Below are 20,830 nucleotides of genomic sequence, written 5' to 3'. Positions count from 1 at the left end.
TCCTAAAGATATTTTCTTTGTGGAAAAAGTCTTTGATTTACTTCTGACTGTTTGGTGGGACTTGAACATCTGGAACAGCCTGAATTTTCTTTTTTTGTTGACTTTGGGAACATATTGCAATCTATGGACATAACATTTTTTAACCAATTTATCTTAGATTTACACTACTTGTAGTTATTTATTTGAATGAATAGTGAGATAGTGAATTCAAAATAGATGGTGAATTGTGAGCCAACTGTTGAGATGCACTGCTGAATATTTGATCTTATTCTCAAAAGATACAAATAATTAACATTATCTTCGTCCAGAGTGACTGAGAGGAAAAATCATTAAAATCTGCAGAAACCTACAAAAATATCCTTAACTAGCTTACCTGCTTATCACCAGCTATTTTTAGTAGAAACACAAACAAGAAATAGAAAAGAATAACACAGAAAGATGGCACAGAAAGAAGGAGTAAAAGAGCAGGGGCGTGTTAAAACCGGGGACCATCTGGGGGCCAAAGCCATCGCTGGGGCCCCCGTAGCAGGTGGAGGAGTGGTGGTGGAGGTCAGGGAGAAGAAGGGACCTCTGCGGGCTGCGATACCCACAATGCCCTTCCCTTTGGCTGTCATCTGTCTGTTTCTGAACACCTTCATACCTGGACTCGGTAAGTTGGGAAATCGCACTTCCCTTTTCTCTCATTCTGGACTCAATGTTTGTGTTTGTAAGAGTCAGACAGTAGAGGGCAATCAGAGGGTCATGTACCATAAAGGATGCATTAAAAGTTTGCAGGCAGTGCCAATATTTAGTCTGGAAAATAAACTTAAACTGACTACTAGAGTCTGTCCATTGCTCCACCATTTCAACGTATCCTCATGCAACATTTTATCTATACCGGTATATAGAAGTTAAATGTTTATGCCTCCCTTATCCTACTTTGCTGTCTTTGTTTTCTGTTTTTATTTGTCTTTTTCTATGTATGTACGGTGAGAGCGACGGAAAAAAACGAACTCAAATTCCTTGTATGCTTGGCAAATAAAGCTGATTCTGATTCTGAACATTTGGATACGTTACAAAATAAATGTTATCCTGATTTTTCCTGCCTTCTCCTTGGCAAGTTTGGCTCATCACATGCATACAGTCTTTTCAAAATAAACTTCCGTCTTCACGGGGAAACTACATGGTTAAGAGAGGATTGCGGTTTGGTTGATAATACTTTCTAAGTACCAAACTTTCCTGACAAATAAAACAACATCCACATGTGTCGCTCTTCATATTTCCTGGTTCATGATTATGTGGATTACATAGAAATTGAATTTATGGGATGTATATGATTTACTCTGCAGTACTTTTTGTAGTTAAAAAATACCATAAGAACAGCCTGACCATCCCCACACATAACTCAAAAATCTCTACCTGCCTATGCATGTCTGTGCATTTTCCTTATTGCATGCATACATATGTGAGAAAAGTGGTGAGAAAGATGGCGAGAGACACCGCTCACACCTTGTGCTTTAATAAACGTGTCTAGGGAAAAACACACATTGTGGGCGTAAGCATCTTCACAGCTGGTAGACACGCCGTCACTGTTGATAGAGTCAACATTTGTGTCGATATATCATGGGTAGAAATCTTGATACTGTAGTTTTAAGATGGGATCTCAGTAGCTCATTTTAAAAGGTATTTTTAAACTGTATCAGGAAAAGTAACCATACGATTATTTACATTGCATTTTCTAGCATGTCTCTCCGCCTGTTTCAGTTCCTCCGCTGTGAAATGATATCTAAGATTGTACTTGTGACTCCAAGTTTAACTGATACTTTCCATTGGATCTTCTCTGGTTCTCAAGGTCACAATTTCAGAGAGAGCTAAATTAGCTCTTTATTAGCTCGTCATGATAAACTGATGACCGTGTTAAAAGATGCTCCACTCATCAGCAAAGATACTGCTATATTTTGTGATTTTTTTGTGTTCTTGATCACAATACAGAAGGCAATACAAAATATACAATACACTAAAGATACCCATGCATGTAAACGCATTCTACAATAAACACAGTTATGTTTTCGGAGTTAGAATTCATGACTGAGCTGTTGTTTTGGTTGCATTAGATTTACAAGTGTATCTTAATAACTGTATTTGATAGGGAAAAAAAGTTATTCATTAGTTTTTGAATTTACCATTTTGTATTTCTATAACTAAGCTGTGGTTGCCAATTTCAAATATATTGCCAAAAATCTTGGACACAGTGTTCAATTGGTAATTCTGATAAAATTTGTACAACTCCAAAATTCCTATAAAATGTGAAGCCACTCTACCTGTACTAGAGCTCATAAATAAAAAACATAATTAATTTAAATGGCTATAACTCAGTTCTGCTTAGTCTAACTCACTTTAAACTTTGTGCAATTCACCCGTTTTTAAAGCCCTAATGAACTCAAGATTCAGGTATTTTAATAAAGTAAAAAATAAAGTACTTTGAGGCAGATGCAGATCATTTTCTTTTGTTAGGTCGCCTTCTTGCCTCTTAACCCTCCACTTGGTTGGATGTCTGTGCATGAATTTCTGTGTATAGTAACATTATCTGGTGGCTAAGACACACGGCACAAAGCCTGTGGAACCATGACTGACTCACACAGACACACAAACACAAACACACAATGTATACTGTACATTATATTCACTGTCACTAAATATCACACAAATTGGTATACAATATACAACCACTCAAAGTAAAGAATCCTATGTAAGAAATTGAGATCATACTTAAATTTACATAAACACACACAAACACACACACACACACACATACATACATACACACAGTCATTCACTAATCTGGATTACTTCCTTGATTCAGTTCAAAAGCGGCACTTAAAATGACATACATGAAAATACATTTATTCTAGGATAGAATATAAATATGTAGAAATAAGAATGAAAAATTCCCATTGTGTGAGGAGAGGAGAGAGAATCAATTAAGATGAGACTGATGTCTCCATAGCGATCACCAAATAACCTCAGATGTGTCCCCTCCTCCCCTCGCCCCTGATATATTGGTCATAGCTCTCTGGAGACTTATTATGTGCATGTTTGTCATCTCTTCCATCTTCTCTTACACACATTCAACAGTCTATTTGCTGCAACCTCTCTACAGTAAATGCTGAATAACTGACCGCTTGAAAATTTCACAAACAGCTGTGAGAGAAAACCAAGCCGAATGATCAGTCTTCCCTTGTTTTTAGGCAGCAAAGTTGCCGTGACATGTTGCATTACAAATTGTCCCCAACGTTTTTGAAAAGCATCAAGGTGACATCTCATCTCGGTGTGTGTGTGTGTGTGTGTACGTGGGTTGGCCTGAATGCCTTGACATTTCGTTGAACAGCTGCGGTTAGTTGCCATGACAACGCTGACTGAAATGAACGCAATGCATGCGTACTGTGTGCGGCGTGTGTGTGTGTGTGTGTGTGTGTGTGTCAATGCCGTTTGGGTCTAACTGACTGAAAACAGAAGCTTCTTCTATTCAACCTTGATGTAAAATTTTATAAAGCTTTTTGTGCATCACAGTGAAAAACAGGTTTGCTGAGAAACACTAAAAACATTTTCTGAAGATAACATTAATGAGATGGCATACATGGAGTGTGTTTGAAAGGTTTCAGAACGTGTCCACTATCATACTTCTTTGTAGCTGCGCTGGAGAGACTGTTTATCTAGCAGCAGACAAGTCTAGGTAGCCTGGCTTTGTCCGAAGGTGACGAAATATGATTAATAGCACCTCTGAAGTTCAAAGATGTAAGTGTGAACTAACTAACACCCTCTTTTTTTATTCACACTAAGCTTGGCTACAGTAAGTGGGTTCTAGCTCTAGCTTTATTTTCTTACTCCTCATCAAACATAAAGAAAGTTAATAAGGTTTGTAGAATGTCGAACGACTCATTTAAAATAAATGAAGGTTGACTGTTGGTGGGAGACAAAGGAAAATATCAACATTTACTTTCTTGCTGATTTAGATGAGAAGACAGGTACCACTCTCATGTTAGCACGATAACTGTGCAGCTGGAGCGAGGAGGTAATGCCGTTAGCATTAACATTGGAAGCAGGGGGAAACAACTAGCAACCCCCTGGCCCCTCTTGTAGCCCAAATTCCAACCACCAGTCTCCAATCCATCTAACCACAGCCCTTTCTCATTCCAACGCGTCACATGCTGACGTTTTGTCAGACTCCTTGTGTAACTTTCTAACGTACTGGAACATTTTTTTTGGGCCTTTGAACCACGTCAGTTCACAACACCGAAGTGACCAGAATTGTTAACATTGTAGTTACCTGAAAGCGCGGTGCACCTCATACGGACGCTGAAGGGAGCCTTGTGCTTCATTATCCGACGCTGAGGGGCGTGAAAAGCCGCCTGTCTTTGACGCCCTGGGAATGAGAACCGGCTGGTAACCACATATCTTAATCTATAGTCAAGTTGTGGTTGTGGGAGTTAAGTACTGTAACTATTCCTTGGGTGAACAACAGCTGGGAGCAGCAAGGAATCTAGCAGAGAGTGCAGACAGATTAATATTTGTTTGGAAATAGGTTCTAGCTTATTTTCCAACTTGGACCGAGCCAGGCTAGCTTTTTCTCATGTGTGTATCCCGTCTTTATGACAAATAAATCAACTTCAAGTAGCACCACACTTGTCACACGGCTATGAGAGTGGGCTATCAAAAGTGAATCAGAAGAATTCCTATAGTGAAGAACAACATTGTGGTTATAAAGAAACAAATGTTGAATGTTGTTACTGTTACTGTTGAGACAGAGAGGATGCAAACAACAATTTCTGGTGTGTCTTGAGTACATGATTTCACAAAGCCACAGCTGTGTCATGTTTTCATTTCACAAAAAATGGCTCCATTAATCTAAAATATATAGTAGGTTTGATGTTTTCCTGATGGAGCCTCAAAAATTACACAGAGAATGGGCATTTCTACACAAAAGAGTTCATTTAAATAGTCTATGTTCAAGACCCAGAGCTCTACAGTGAGTCGGAGGATTCGATCTCACAACCTCCTTCTCTTGAGTCCGCTTGTTTTAACTTTACATTTATCCTGCCTGATGTTATGTTGCCAGCGTCATGATGATTACCACTGAAACAAACAGAAGTCTGAGTAAATATCTACTGAGCACCAGAGAAGCTGTTAGTCAGTGCAGTGTTAACCGATTAAAGAGCTGTCGGCTCACCTCTGTGGCTGTGTTTCGATCTTTAACACAAGTGGAATAGACAGTGTGAGGCTTTGACAGTGAATATGTTTGATTTAATCCTCAGTGTGAGTGTGTGGGTGGCAGATGTCAAGTGTGTGTGTGTGTGAGTCTGCACATGTGATTGATGGAATGTGATGTTGGAGACACCTCATCAGTTCAGCTCATCAAGGTGCTTTAATGTCTGTCTGCCATGTTGCGCAACATCTCCACCACTATAAACCGATCAAGTATTGAGCTAGAATATAAATGTAGATTAGTGATATTGATATTCAGAGTCCTGTAGACAATTATAAAGTGATTTACACATTTTAAATAAACATGGAAATGTATGTGTGTATTTTAGAATATATATATAAACATTTTAAAGTTACTGTCACTGTCATTTTGGGTCGAATTTGGCAGTCCATGTGGAAGAAAGTGGTAGTGTTTCCAAGCAACACAGTCCCTTTAGAAAACTATTTAACCATCTCATTTCATTAAAGCAGGCGTCTGGTTCTCCGCTGTCACCTTAGCTGAAGACTGTGCTTTTTTTGCAGCAGCAGCGCTTTGTGTAGGGTTATTACTATTTGAAATGAAGTCATTGTGTTAGGAGTTACTAATCCATGTGACACTCTGTTTCAATGACATTTTCAGGGGGTCGGGTGGAACTGATGTAAATTTAGTTTCTGTGTGTTCAGTAGAGTGATTCATCATGAATATGTTATCTTAGCACAGGGGCTGGAGGTGAGACTAGCATCTGTGTATATTGCATAAATAACTTCCTGGTAACTCCTGTTCAATGCAAAAGATGTGTGGTTGTAGAGCAAGCACCAGGAGCAGTGGAAGTGAGGCCATTTTGTTATTGCACATGACGACCAATGACCCAAAAGGAAAAGCTATAATAATATGTTGAATTAATTTTTCTGGTTGCCCAAAAAAAACCTTGAAATGATGAAAATACAATCAGAATGTGATCATTCTGGTCCAATAAAAAAAAATCTAAATTCAATTAAATTGCTCTACACTGCCTTACAGTCCAACTGTCTTTATCCTTTAATTTCTCACTTTCTTTCCCTTCTCCCTCTGTTTTTTTTTTTATCTCTCCCTATATGTCTCTTTCTATCTTTACGTCTTTTTACATTCTATCATTTACCTCCCACACTACCAGTGGGTGCTTTGTAGTGTTCTCTGTGTAATTATAGTCATTAGTCTGGGTAATATCCATGCACACGCACACACACGCACACACACACACACACACACACACACACACACACACACACACACACACACACACACACACACACACACACACACACACACACACACACACACACATCTCCCACATGCAACATGCAGGGGATCTAATTAAGAGTAGATTTCTCAACCCGAGGAGATAAAAGATGTAATGAACCTTTATTAGTGCAGAGGATTGTGGAGCACACATACAGTATATTCTTTTTTTCCCTTCAACTGTACGCTATTCCCTTGCTTTGTTCACATCAATTATGGTGTAGTTTGAAAGGCGTTGTATCAGGTCAGCAGCAACAAAGTGTGGAACAGAGAGATATCTTTTTTTTTTTTCACTGCTTTGATTTTTGCCTGCGGTGTAGAATTAATCTTTCATTAACAGAACATTTCCTTCAAATGACAGCTGCCGTGTTTGAATCCACGAATTCAATTTTGTTTCATTAACTTCTGCTTGTAAAAAAAAAAAAAAAAGAGATGGGATAATGAGAAAGCAAAGAAATTATGCTTGGCTGCAATAACTGGAACAAAGGGAGACAAGCTCTGCAAAAGTGCCCCTGATCAGACAAGTGTCAGGGATTAGACCTTAAAAATGTAGTTGATTTTTAAATTAGACAGTGAATTAAAACATTTTTATATAAACAATGGATCAAATTCACTAGTTTAAAACAAAAAGTCACTAGTAGGAGACAGTATAAAGCAATGCATTGTTCTTGTGAATTGCATCTGTGCAGTTTGTATCCTGTACGTGAGTTTAAAGCACCGTGGCTCTGCATTAACTCAATCTTTGTATTCCTTAACATTCTGCATCTGGCCACACAGAGATAGCGACTACCTGGCGAACATAGTGCAGCATTTAGCAGCAAGAAAGCCATACGTATATATTTCCACTCAGGAAGCGGTAGAGACCAAAGCAGAGCTAAAAAGTAGATCAATCATTAGATGGCCAGAAATACAACTCCAAATGAAAGCTAATGATGCATCAGATCTGCTTGATATGTAAAAAAGGCAACTGTTTGCTAACATGTTTAGCACTTAAAGGTGAGAATATGTCAACGGAAAAATAATGGGTTATTGCAGGTTTAAGGCATTTTTTTAAACAAAAAAATTAAACCAATTACCGCTGTTGCCTTTGTGTTTGTTAGTTCGTCCAAATTGTTTACCTGTTTATGCACCAATTGGTGAATGAAGGGGGGAAAAACACTTTTATTGATTCAAATGTCTCAGATGTTACGTTTGGTTAATTTTCTTGAATACCTAACAGAGATGTTCACAAGTCATGTACTGTATCATCACCCCTTTATCTATAAGTATACACTATTAGCATTGATTAGTTGTTTGGTATGTGATCAATTTAAACAGGTTATTGTGATTCAATTTGAAAAAAACTTCCTTTTGTAAATAACTGTATTTTGCACTCTTAAAAATAGATATAGCCTAACGTTAAACTGGGTAACAGGAAAATATTGCTAACATTATAAGGCATCCAATAATAACTGTAACCTGTTTTAGAGTACCACTGTATTGTAATATTTCACTGGATCTCCAGCTTATAATGAACTGTCAATTAACCATCTAGCCTCTCAAACCCAAAGACACTCATGAGCCCGTTGGGTTGGAACGGACTGTCAAACAAAACAAGCAATTAGAAAATGTCACTTTGGGCTCTAGGGAATTGCTTTTTACCACTTTCTGACATTTTATATATAATAATGAAATTAATTGTTAGCCCTAATGGACGAACATGTTGATCATTGTGGCAGGTACAGAAAATGTCCATTTCTTCTAACACTAATGATGGAAACCTACTGTTCCGTGAACGGAACACACACGACTGCTATTTAAAAACAATATATCTGTATTATGTATTAATCCTGTCAAAGATGGAAGTGATGTGTAACCACTCAGCCACCAGCTTGCTGTCAATCAAGGCTTGTGTGTGGAGGTGGGCAGCTTCGCCAGGAGCCAGAGCATCTGCTGGTGGGCGTGGCCTCTGCAACCTTTAAAATGTTTCCGTCTGATCAGACCATATCGGCTCTCATATTTAGCCCACTGTTGCTCTTTCCGTGAGATGCATTTGAAATGAGCATTGGTTAAATGCTTGAAAGGAAAAGTAAATATCTTCATCTCTCATTTTTCCGCATAAATAAATAAATAATTTTTTTTAAACATAGTTTTTTTTCTTTTAATGAGCTGCTCACTATTCTGGGACTGTGCTTGTACCAGAGTTTGACCATTCCAAATAAGGCAGTGAAGGGGCATGAGAAAGTAAATATTATGGGGTACATTTAGATTTGTCAGAGATTACGGAACGAATTGGTATGTCTGTGTTTCTATAGAAAGATTCATGACAGATCCCTCAGTTTATTTTGATTACTTAGCTAATCAGACTTAGATAGAGATGCAAACAGAGAAACAGACTCAGAGAAAAAAGTGATAAGAAACTTCCTCATGAGTCAACTTTGGCATTTAATCGCTCCCGAGAAACGAGAAGCAGCTGGCAGTCCGGTCGTCCTTGCTCCTCCCTCCCTTCCTCCCCCCCAACCTGTTCGCCTTTGAATTCCTCAAATGTGACAAGCAATGGAGCTCGCAGAAAGAGAAGGGCCAAGGCCATGATGCACACTACGCCCACTAGGCATTTCCTGTGTCGCATTCACTATTCACAGAGTTCGGTTTGGTATTTGCAAAAGAGTCCAAAAAGGCTGCAGAGAGAAAGTCTGAACATCAGCTGATTCTGTGAATGAATTAAGTTAAAAAACACTATATATGAATACTAATGTATTAAGTAATGGCTATAATATTACAGAGTGGAACCAAAAGATTAACAACAACTACAACTATTCTTAACCAGACAGTTTAGTGACACTTTTATGAACAATAACAGCAGCAATGAAGAATCCCATCAACGCTGTTGGGATATGAGGGGAATAAAACTGCTGCAGCTCTTAAATGTTTTGGTTGTTTGGATGATAAATGAGATGAAATCTAAAATATTCCACTGGAGGTGTAGGGGAGATCTATCATATTTTCATACCATATTTTAGGAGGTTTTTTATGTTTTCCTGCAATCACTGATAAACTGGACACTGACGGAGAAAACGACGATCATGTCATGTTCATAGATATAAGAAGCAGATGTAGTCATTGTGACGTCATCTATTGGTTTGTGGACTGCTGCTTTGAAGCCTTGAGTTTGGCATTTTGGTCCGCGCTATCTTATTTTTTGGAACCAGAAGTGAAACGAGAGTTGGAGCTAAGTTCAACCGTATGCTGAATAACACATTCGTAGGCGACCAAAAACAGATACAATAAACTTTAATAAACCATAACACACACTGTGAAAGGGTTAAAGTTGTAAGACTAAAACACAGACAACTCCCAGACTGAAGAAAGCTGTGGTAGCGACCTGTAAATCACAAGCATACCCTGTTTTATGGGCTATTATACTCTAAATGGAATCATAATTTACTAAATGATGACATCATGATGTATTGAAGAAGACTTGAAACTAGCAATTGAGACCATAAACTCATTTTTACAATGTTTACTGAGGTAATAAGACAAGTGAGAAGTCATTTTCTCATAGACTTCTATGCAATCAGACTTCTTTTCAACAACCAGAGGAGAGAGTTTAAGTCACTTCAGTAGTGCCTTCAATTTTCAGATGTTGCCTTCTGGTCAAGTCCCATTCACAAAATGAATGTATGGATGTTAGGTAGGCTGTAACAACAGTCACTGTGAAATAATAATAAATAAAAACACTGCAGGTTTATACAATGAAAGCTTAGTAGGCAAATCTGAACATGTCATTGAAAACATGAGGTAGAGTCATTATACAAATAGTAAAAGTCTTATATTCTATTCCTGAGGGAAGGTTGTCATGGAAACATCCTGTAATGTAATAATCAGATTTGTGTGCACACACACACACTCACACACACACACACACACACACACACACACACACACACACACACACACACACACACACACACACACACACACACACACACACACACACACACACACACACACACACACACACAGTCCTGTACAATGAGTGGTGCCTGTTCAGGTCTAGGTCTCCAGATAACAAGATAAGGAGTGATATTTGATTTCATTCAGGCAGACAAGGATAGTCCACGGAGATAATTCTGTTTTCAGCCCTGTGGATGTGAGCGAGGATGTGGTCGTGTTTTTCTGTGCTCTTTTATTCCCCAGGCATAGATCCACTGCTGTCTCGGCCAGATACTCACAAACCACTTGACATTTACTCGGGGACGCTGAGTGGCTGGTGTGAAATATCGCTGTGTTCAAACAGCTCCAACCAACAATCTGAACCTGTTATTTCCTCTATGCAGAGGAGAGTTTTAGTCTCTCTAATGTTTTATTTTTGCTAATGGATGTCTCCTATTGGGACCCCAGACTTTCCATGAGGCTGATTTGTTTGACTTTTAAAGAAACATCTTGACATCTATCAAATGGATTGCTCGGATATCCATGGAGTCAAGATGACAAACCTTTGGTCACCCAATACTTTGGTTTATGACCTGCAAAACTCATCAGTCATTGGGTTTTGTGCTTATTAACAAATGCTAACACGCCTATCTAAGATGGTGAATGTGGCAAACATAGCCTGCTAAACATAAGCATGTTAGCACAAATTCTGAAGTTAGCATTTAGCTGAAATTACACTGGAATTTACTTGTGTCGTGTTTTCAGTAGAGGTGTGCAAGTACAAGCCTCTGGTTTATTTCAATGGAAAACTGCTCCCTGGTAATCCTTCAAAGGGAAATTAACCAGAGTGGAAAGACTCTTTCCAAGTCTTTGCATCATGTCGGGCTAAACCCGTCACCGAGCCAAATGCATTGTTGGTAACAGGCCGTTTTTTGCTGTTGTTTTGTCCCACAGGTACCTTCATCTCGGCGTTCGCGGTGCTGTGTGGAGCTCGCAACGAGCTGATCTCGGAGCGAGGTGTTTGCTGTGTGTTCTGGCTCAACGTGGCGGCAGCCCTCATCCAGATACTGACGGCTGTCATCATGGTGGGATGGATCATGAGCATCTTCTGGGGAATGGACATGGTCATCCTCGCAAGTGAGTGCCTGTCTACCTGTGTTTATCTTTCTGTCTGACAGACTTTCCTTCACATATCTTTTTCTTTTCTTTTAGTCTCATCTACTTTGCTTTTGTTTGTCTGCTTCGCACATGATGTGCAGTAGGTGGAGTTTATTCAAACAACTTTAATAACTTCATAAATTTAAACTTCAAAATCATATTACAATACTTCTAAATCTCAGTCCATAGTTTTTCATTGTCGGGGTTAATATTGGTGTCACACAAAAGGTAATGCTTATGGTTACCACAGCCTGTAGAGTGGTGGGAAATTGTCCAATTAAACGGTTATCACATTCTATGACCTATTCCTGATTTTTCCTCACGATATATAAATATGTAAAGTTTACTTTCAAAGGTATTTGTCGTAAAACATTTAAATGATATTCTATACTTTTCCAGTTTTCAACAAAGTGATTAGCAATGAACTAATCTTTCTAATCTTAGTTCATATTAGCTGTAGTGATGCAGGCACGAGGTGTTCGCGCCAAAAAATGACGTAATCATGGCCTTCAAGTCGTGCGCATTTGGTCACAGCGCTTGGTTGTGCACCTTTAATTTTCGGCCGATTCTTTTTTAAGATGCTTAAGAAATGCTTAAAATTTGAATATCAAATAGTTTACAGGATATTCAACCTTTGTTTCTTTATAATGCATGTTATACTTGTTTATTTACAGGGCTTGTATAAAGTCCCTCAGTCCCTCCTCGGTATTGTGGAGGCTGGTTTTTGGCTCTTTGCCAGTTACACTCAGCTTTTTTAATTCTTCACAGTTAATTTTGTTTGTACGCCCTTTGGTGTTTTTTCCCGATGGCTTGTGCGCCGTCTGCGGAGGCTCACGCTACTGTGCCAAGCACATGTATAAACAAAGCTCTACAGGTTTTATCTGCAAGTCTGATATAACGGAACCCCTGGTGTCACAGAGCTCTTTTTTTGAACAAAAACTATGCACTTTTCTTTTACTCACATACACCGTCATGCCGCCGTAAATATTCACATTGGCTGGAAATTACAGTGCCCAGCTATTTAGGGGAACTTTTAACCTTTAAAAATGATTTGTGATCAGTAGGAACAAACGGCTGGGACAGGGACAGGAGGGCATGTACTGAATAGTGTTGCACCCGGGTGTTGCCACAAAATAAGAAAAGATATATGGAATAATGCCAGCAAATCGTAGCAGCTCTGTGCAATGCCACTTAAATATTTTTCTTCCATAAACATCAGAAAAAAGAAAGATAGAGGTTGAGAACAGAGAACAGAGATGGGAGGTTGAGTTATTGTACCTCCTTCTCTGTCAGAAAGTAGTGTGTTCTCCCCAAAGGCATGGAGGCACGAACAAGTGCGTGTACACACACAAACACACGCACACGCACACACACACACACACACACACACACACACACACACACACACACACACACACACACACACACACACACACACACACACACACACACACACACACGTATAGTGTCACAAGTCTCTGCACCGAGGCAGCCTTTGAATTACCACAGCGCTCTCTCCTTTGTGTGCACAAGTTTGCATTTGTAAGTTAATTGCTGCCTGCTTGTGCAACCCAGTGCTGGTTGGTATGCACATGCCTGCAAGAATCTGTGTGTTTGTGTGTGTGAGGTACAGTAATTGTGTCTGTGTGTATATGTGTGTGTGTGTGTGTGTGTGTGTGGGAGTGAGCGGCCCCCCTGGTGAGTTTTTGTTCACTGCTCCCCACTGTTTTCCAGGCCTTAGGGCACACTCAATTGTTGCTGCTTAAAATCTATACTGCTGTTTGCGCTCATGGCGTATTGAATATTTATATTGAATATAAAAAAACATTTTCATGTTAGCAACAAGTTGCAATCATGCATGCTGTTTGCTTCAATAAGATCAATTATTATTCAACCATTCATCACCACAATACACGTCTTTGGAGCTTCTTCTTCTTCTATGAATTGGCATATTTATTTATTTCTCCTTCTGTCTCTGATGATCCTATGATGCATTTGATCAGTGGACCCCTTTCTTTCCAAACATCCCCTCTTATGTACTATTTTCTACCTCGCTCCGTCTCTCCTCTTCCTCCTTTCTGTCTAATGATCATGGTATTATCTTCCTCCCGCTGATCACCTTCCTTCAGGCGATCAGTGGGAGGAAGACCTCTCTATTTCCCTATTTAATGATTGTTCCCATTTGATCTTGCTCCCTCTCTTTCATGTTAGTCCTCCCACTCTTTGCCCCCCTTTTCCAGTCTCCCTCTCCACCTCTTCTACATTTTTTTTTTTTACGTCCTTGTCTCCATGTTTCTGCTCATCGATCCAACAAACCAGAGTTATGTTACTGTATGTGTATTAATTTGATCATGTAATGCATCTGACTTAAAGTGAGGTCAGCTCATGATGAAAGACATTTATTCCTTTCCCTTGAAAGTTACCAGAATGCTCTGTGGGAATTTACTTATTTTTTTGTCTTACTTTGATACATTCAGGGTCTGTATGATAATAAAAGTATTGAACAATGAAGCTCATAGTTTTCATCACTAACTGTCTCTCTTTCTCTCCCTCGCTTCATGAACTGAAGTTTCTGATGGTAGGTGTTTCTTTTATTTTTCCTCACTAACAGTCCCATGGAGAGTTGATAAAACTGTGGAGTGATGTGTAGAAGCAAAGAAATAATGAATACTCAGCTAGTGCTAAATTTAACATTGATTCTGAATAAGCCAAAACAAATAACCACATTTCCCAGGTTTGGAAAACTTATATAAACATGAATTCAGAACTCAGTAACTCAAGCATTTAAGTTCATTCTTGACCTTGGAAATTAACTCTAAAAAAATAACAAATAATCCAAACTAAAGGTCCCTGAAAAGCATTAGAGCTTGGTGATGAAGACCATGTAAGGGGTTGAAAGCTCCAGGACAACTGAGCAAATTCCATCTACTGATTAAGGCGCATGCATGGCTAAAAAGCAGAGGTGGAAAGGGTACAAGAGTATCGTACTCAAGTAAAAATACAGCTACTTTAAAAGACATTTTGTTTATATAAAAGTAAAAGTACTTGTGTAAAATGTACTGAAGTAAAATAAGGGGTTTGTCCAAACCAACAGAGGAGCAATAAATGATAAATATACAACTGCCTCCCTCAGTGCAGCCTCATTAGGAATTAACCATAAGAGACAAAACTCAGATAATTAAATAAAAATGATTGACAATAAATAAAACAAGCTATGGACTCCACGCTCCCTGAAACAGTAGAAGAAAACATCCACAACGTTGACATGTATCAACAATAGAAACTCCACAAAGATGGCTGCCACAAAAACACACAAACGAACAAGGTGTTATTTACTTAAATAGATTTAAAATGTCTGTTTGCTAAGTAAATGGATTCATCGTGATGCACAATCCACAGCAAAAAAATACAAAAATAAATATGAATGGCCTACAAATGATCGCAGGAAGATATGACATTTTCTCTGCATTGAAAATGTTTTTTAAAGTGTCTTAATCATCCAGTCGCCTTCGACAGCATGATAGTCATTATTTGTTTTAAGAAGACTACCCGTTGGAAACTATTAACTTCTGTTATTAAAAGGGCCCAGCAAAAATTGAAATCCCAGCGCCATGCATTATATGATGCTAAAAAAAACGGGACTCCATAGTGCAACTAGTAGTCAAAAACTCCACAGGGTAGCTTTAAATACATGATGCAAAGATTAAAAGAAGGGAATCCTCTTAGTGTTTAAGTTAAAGGTCCAACAACACCTGTCACAGCCTGTTGGTCCTCACTAGACCACAATGAGTGAAGAAAAACTGAGTTACACTTCTGTTTTTAGAAATGTTGGCTCATTGATAAGAGAAGTTTCTGATTTGACACAGATGGGATTTAAAGTTTCAAATCCATTAAAGACCATAATACGAGACAGACTGGTATTGTTTCCCACTTTGGGGGAAGCTGTGGTAATGGCTTGCAAGCCAATCGGCTACTTGATAAAGCATTGGCGCAGATGGTCCGGCTCAGCTACTTTTTGGTTGTTGCTTTCATTTCTCTCAATTAAACGACATGGAGAAAGGCAATTATTGTCCAAAGGTTCAAAATAAATACTTAGTAATCACATGCCGCGCTTTAAAACCCTCTTAACTGGGGCTATAAAAGCCAGATTATAGATCTGACAATTATTTCTAGAAGCATTCAAAAGTCTTTTCTCTCTACTTTCTTCCTCAGGCTATAGAGACCAGAGTCTTCCTCAGGATGTCTGAGAGAGGTTGCTCTCATGTTTGCCGATGGATCACATGGACAGTTTGACCTCTTTAACCTCCCTGATGCCTGATGGAGCTACCTTTATCTTTGGGATGACCAGTAGCTGTCTTTCAAACGCTGGACCACAGAGAGAAGCGGAGACATTAGAATAAATTATCCACATGGAGAGAGAGAGAGAGAGAGAGAGAGAGAGAGAGAGAGAGAGAGAGAGAGAGAGAGAGAAGGAAAGAATCAGCTGACTGCTTCTGATTGAAAGCTCCTGATTGGTTGAGACCATATTTACATTTAAGTTTAAAGGAACAGGACGATAAAAAAAATGAGACTAAAAACTGTACAGTCACAAGGAAAACAATGTGTTTGGATTTTGTTGGGTGATTTTAACAGTGTTTTTAATATTTTTTTATTTTATCCATTTAAAAACCATAAATCTGTAAAAGAGAAACAACTTGTGGAACGGACTACATGTTTCCTTAATGACAGGTTGGAGGAGATAAATAAGGAAGGACTGAAAATTAAGATATTGATTTGAGTTTTGACAGAAAAAAAAAAAGTTATTTGGCTCATAACCATCGTAACAATATAACGGAATTGCCAGAACCAGCATAACCATTGTTTCCACTGCCCATAAACTGGCTGCCCTGTGCAGCAGTCACTCCGCTTAACACAGTTTATTTTGGTGGCCTTTTCATTGTGTTATTGACACCACTTTTCTGCTCTGAAAACGTAAAATATATATAATAAGAGACATTCCATTTTCTCCATCTTCAGTGTTACGGCTTACAGCCAGGACAAAATCATGGCGACTACCCACTAAATCTGGGATCAAACTATGTTAGAAACGCAATATTCAGCATAGTGAGTTAGAATGATAACATGATTATGATTGGGGGGGAATCGTTTGTGATCAATCAATCGGTCTATAGTTGTTTTCTAGCTACGATATTCATCTTTTAAGGCAGTGTTTTACTTTGATAGCAAACACATCGTTAACACGCTGTGTCTCACTGCTGAACACAGGATGTGTGTCGTTCTTAAATTACAGGGCTGTGTGAAAAATTATTCACGCCTCCTGGCAATTATTTGATTTGAATTTGCATACCTCTTCAACATGTAAATCAGTGTCAGAGGGATATTACACGTTATTAGAACATGGTATCTAATTAACAATATGCCACTCTGGAGATCCATAGTCACATCCCTGGCTCTGCCATTATGACAAAGATACAGTGGTGATGTCTTTTAAGTTTGTTCAACTTTGTGAATTAACAGTTGATTAAAACTGTTAAAACGCATCAAAAAAGTCTGGTTGTTGCGTGTACGGTTTTCAGAATCGTTATATAAAAGTAGACTCAAGTTCTACAGCATTTCGACAGGATCACAACTGTTTCAAAGCAACAGGTGTTTCAGTTTAACGAGTGACCGTGTTAACTGGTGACTCTGTGGTTGCTCATGAAACCGCGAATGGTCGGTGCAGATAATAGAAACAGATGAGTTAGTATTTAAAATTGATTCGAGGCTTGTTTGTGTTTTCAACAGCCGTCGTCACAAAGAGCAACAAAAAAAGCTGTTAAACGTGCTACTACAACTGCACTGATAAGATTTTTTTGTGTTTGTAGTGCCCATTTTAAAACTCACTAATCTCCAACCTCTGAGTCTCTGTCATGGTATTTGACTTTCCGTACATGACCATAGATAACATAGTTGGAGGCATGTACCCAGTGGCTTGTCTGCTCGTAATTTCTCGCTGTTGTTACGTAAATACTGGGCTACTTGCTAATGTATTCCACTTGCTCACTAATAGCAAGCAGATCTGAAAAGTCAATATGTTTAGGTTGCATTAGCGATCATTGGTGGTTAATGCCCTTGCATAGCTTGACAAGCTATTGCACTTTGCTGTACTTTCGTTGCCAAACTGCGTTAGCACGGTTTCATAGGTCATAACTGTTTACAAACGTTAAGGGTCTATAAGGATCTTAAATCCATACGTTGCAAAAAATCACATAAAGAGATTCGCTTTATTATAAAACCAGAAATAAAAATAGGTTGTTCAATCAATGTTCTGTGTGGAAATTGTGTATATATTAATTGTATTATTATAAATATATTAACGTGTGGGTGTTTGTGTGTGTGAGTGATAGTGTGCAATATTGGATATGGAGATTGGAGAACACATGGTATGGCCTCAGTAGGTCTTAAGTAAAGATGGACAATTCTATCATGGACAAGACTCAGATCAGAAAGCTGTAATATTTAACAAAACCTGCCTTGGAACTATTGATCCAAACAAAGCCTTTCCCATGATGCCACATCGGCTTTCTCACGCACCTTTTCACTGGCTCACTTCCCACGAAAACGTATCCAAGAGTTTCAGAAGTCAAAGAGCCTAAAGCAAAAATAATTAAACCAGCTTGGCCTCAACGGTAATGGAAAGTGTGTTTACAGGAAGCTCAGTTACTGCTGAATAAACTGAATGGACTCCAACTGGACCTATCTGAGAAAAATGCTTCTAACAGAACACCTTAAAAAAACAGAAATGCAGATTATGACCTCTCTTGTAATATGGGACAGATTCATCAAATGTCATGCAGCATTTCTGGAAGAAAGTTGAGATACATTAAGTCTATGATGACTTCCCAGTTACCAAACTTCATGTGCATAATTCACAATTTTACCCCCTTCTTCATTCTTTTTTCTACACTTTGACTTTTTATTATCCCTATAGGTTTTTAATTATCTTCTTTATCTTAGCCTAAATGCCTTTTAAGAGTACTACTGTAGATTAGATGATGACGCCAATGTTTTTTATGTGTACATGTTGTACAATATTTGTATGTGAGACAGAAAGATGATGATGATGATGTCCGTGATGGTGATGATATTCTATGCCTTACACATGACCAGTGTTCTCTCAGAGGTGTTTCTGTAGCAGTGATGCTGGAGTTTAATTGCTTTGTGTGGATTTGGGTGCAATTTATAGATATGAAATAATAGGTTTTTTTGACAGTTGATTATAATGATGGTGGTGTTGTGCTAGCTTCTGTATAGTAGACAAACTCACTGCCATGTACAGTTTTTTCTGCATGCATATCTTTGTTGTCAAGGCACTGTAGACTAACACACACACACACACACACACACACACACACACACACACACACACACACACACACACACACACACACACACACACACACACACACACACACACACACTAACTATTTTAAGACTCTAGCTTAACTCTGTGACTTTGCTAAATTGGCTGACTCATGAATAAACATATATTTCTGAATATGGCTAATGCATTTGATACAGATCATGAAGAAAACTGTTGATATTGTGGTATGATTGAAATTGATCATGTTTCCTTTCACTCGACAATTTGCTCTAAATTCACCTTTTTGTCAGTTCGTTTTTCTTCCACCTTTGGTGAAGGTGAATATTTGTGGATTCGAGTGAGATGTGTCAACAACCACTGACATTTGGTACTGACATTCATGTCCCCCTCAGGATAAACCTTAAAAACGTTAGTTTCCTATAGCCATTTTAAGGTCGATATTTTAATTTGTCCAATGGTTAATGACCCAAAAAAATGGCAAACAAAATGTATGACATTCCCAGAAGTAGCATAAACTATCATTTGCACTCTAGCAGCTGTAGTCTGGTAAAATGATAACGTGACAAGTCAATTCAGGTCAAACGAGTAATGAATTTTTTGTGTTTAAGTGAAGGTACTTTTTCTCTGAAATGTAACAACGTACAACACAATACTTAAATAAATAGTACCGGATCTGAAGTAACCAGGAAAATTACTGATTTTTTTTTTTTAAATCAAGAAATTACAAGTAAATATAAAACGACTTGGTTAGAGTAACGAGAGTATATTCGTTACTTCCACCCCCGGAGTATGAACATGTATTTTGATAACATTAGGCCACCCAAAATGAGTCCATATACTATGTTTTTGCCATATTCACCATTTGTCTTTGTCCCACAGAAGGTCGTATTTAAAAAAGGGGATTTATTTTCCATAATAATTTATAAAAATAAAGAAAAGTGTGCAATCAGACGAACGTTTGAATCTCTACTTAGTTCTAGTTACTAATTAGTTAAATCCACAGGTCAGCTGAGTGCCGCCTTGTTCAGACTCTCACAGTTGGGAAGCAAATTTATCAGGTTTAGCTCGAAGGCTCTGAAGTGCATTTTTCTTGAGTATTCTCCTCATCAAAAACTTGGATAAAATCAGTTTCCATGGCAATTGTGAAAACAGTCTCATTAACCATCTGCACAGGGATGAGGATAAAAAAGATGCAAATCGCACTGAAGAAAACTTATAAAGTGAGTGTTGAGAGAGTGTTTGCCTTTAAGGATTGTGTCCAGACTTGCTGAGTGGCCTTTCTCACCAAATAAGGATTTCTCACTGCTTGCTCTTCAATGTCAAAACACATTCAGGTCATCGAGATGTAACACAGCGACACTGGTTAGAAAAAAAAAAAGTTTCCGAGCCAAAACTGCAGTCGAAATCCCATCCTCATTATAACCCATTCTGATCACGTTATATTCACAAGACAGTGGCTTTTAAACTATCTCGGGTCCCGACCTCGTGGTTCAGTTTCTCTGAGGGCATGAGTCCAGCATTGGGAGTCAAATGTGGCTTCTAGAAAACAGTTTTAGAACATGTATTCTGGGAAAAAAAACAGCAGATGGTATTTGACTGGAATCAATATAATTGCATTAATCTCTTGGCAAGCTTATGCCTCCATACGAATATAAAACCCTTGCAGGGGGAAAGATATACTTAATTAATGCTGTAGAATATAAGGTTGGCATCCATAAAATGATAATCTTGTTTGATTAGTGTATTCTGCCTGCAATTTATAGTTCTCCGCTTCCTCTCATGAGGCTCGGATGGTTTAGACACAGTCCTATCAATATTATATATATGAGTCTACAAGCATTTAATGACCTCTGCTTCTCTGTGTAATCATTTCTCACTCCCACCTCTGCGTACAGGAT

At 38.5% G+C, this 20,830-nt stretch overlaps 1 protein-coding gene across 1 annotated transcript; it reads left to right on the top strand.

Moving 5' to 3' along the window:
- Window positions 1-438: 438 nt before the first annotated feature.
- stum (stum, mechanosensory transduction mediator homolog) lies at window positions 439-15,816 on the top strand. Its single transcript, XM_054619018.1, has 4 exons — window positions 439-649; window positions 11,366-11,548; window positions 14,139-14,147; window positions 15,782-15,816. Exons 1-4 carry the CDS (start codon window positions 439-441, stop codon window positions 15,814-15,816), a joined length of 438 nt encoding a protein of 145 aa, XP_054474993.1.
- Window positions 15,817-20,830: the final 5,014 nt, after the last annotated feature.

This window comes from Anoplopoma fimbria, chromosome 18 (genome assembly GCF_027596085.1).
Source record: "Anoplopoma fimbria isolate UVic2021 breed Golden Eagle Sablefish chromosome 18, Afim_UVic_2022, whole genome shotgun sequence".
NCBI classification, from domain to species: Eukaryota; Metazoa; Chordata; class Actinopteri; order Perciformes; family Anoplopomatidae; genus Anoplopoma; species Anoplopoma fimbria.
This window is presented reverse-complemented; position numbering and strand designations above follow the sequence as displayed.

Coding starts and splice junctions, on each gene's coding strand:
- stum (XM_054619018.1), top strand. CDS start 439: ATGGCACAGAAAGAAGGAGTAAAAGAGCAGGGGCGTGTTAAAACCGGG. Junction 650..11,365: donor CACCTTCATACCTGGACTCG/GTAAGTTGGGAA, acceptor TTTGTCCCACAG/GTACCTTCATCTCGGCGTTC.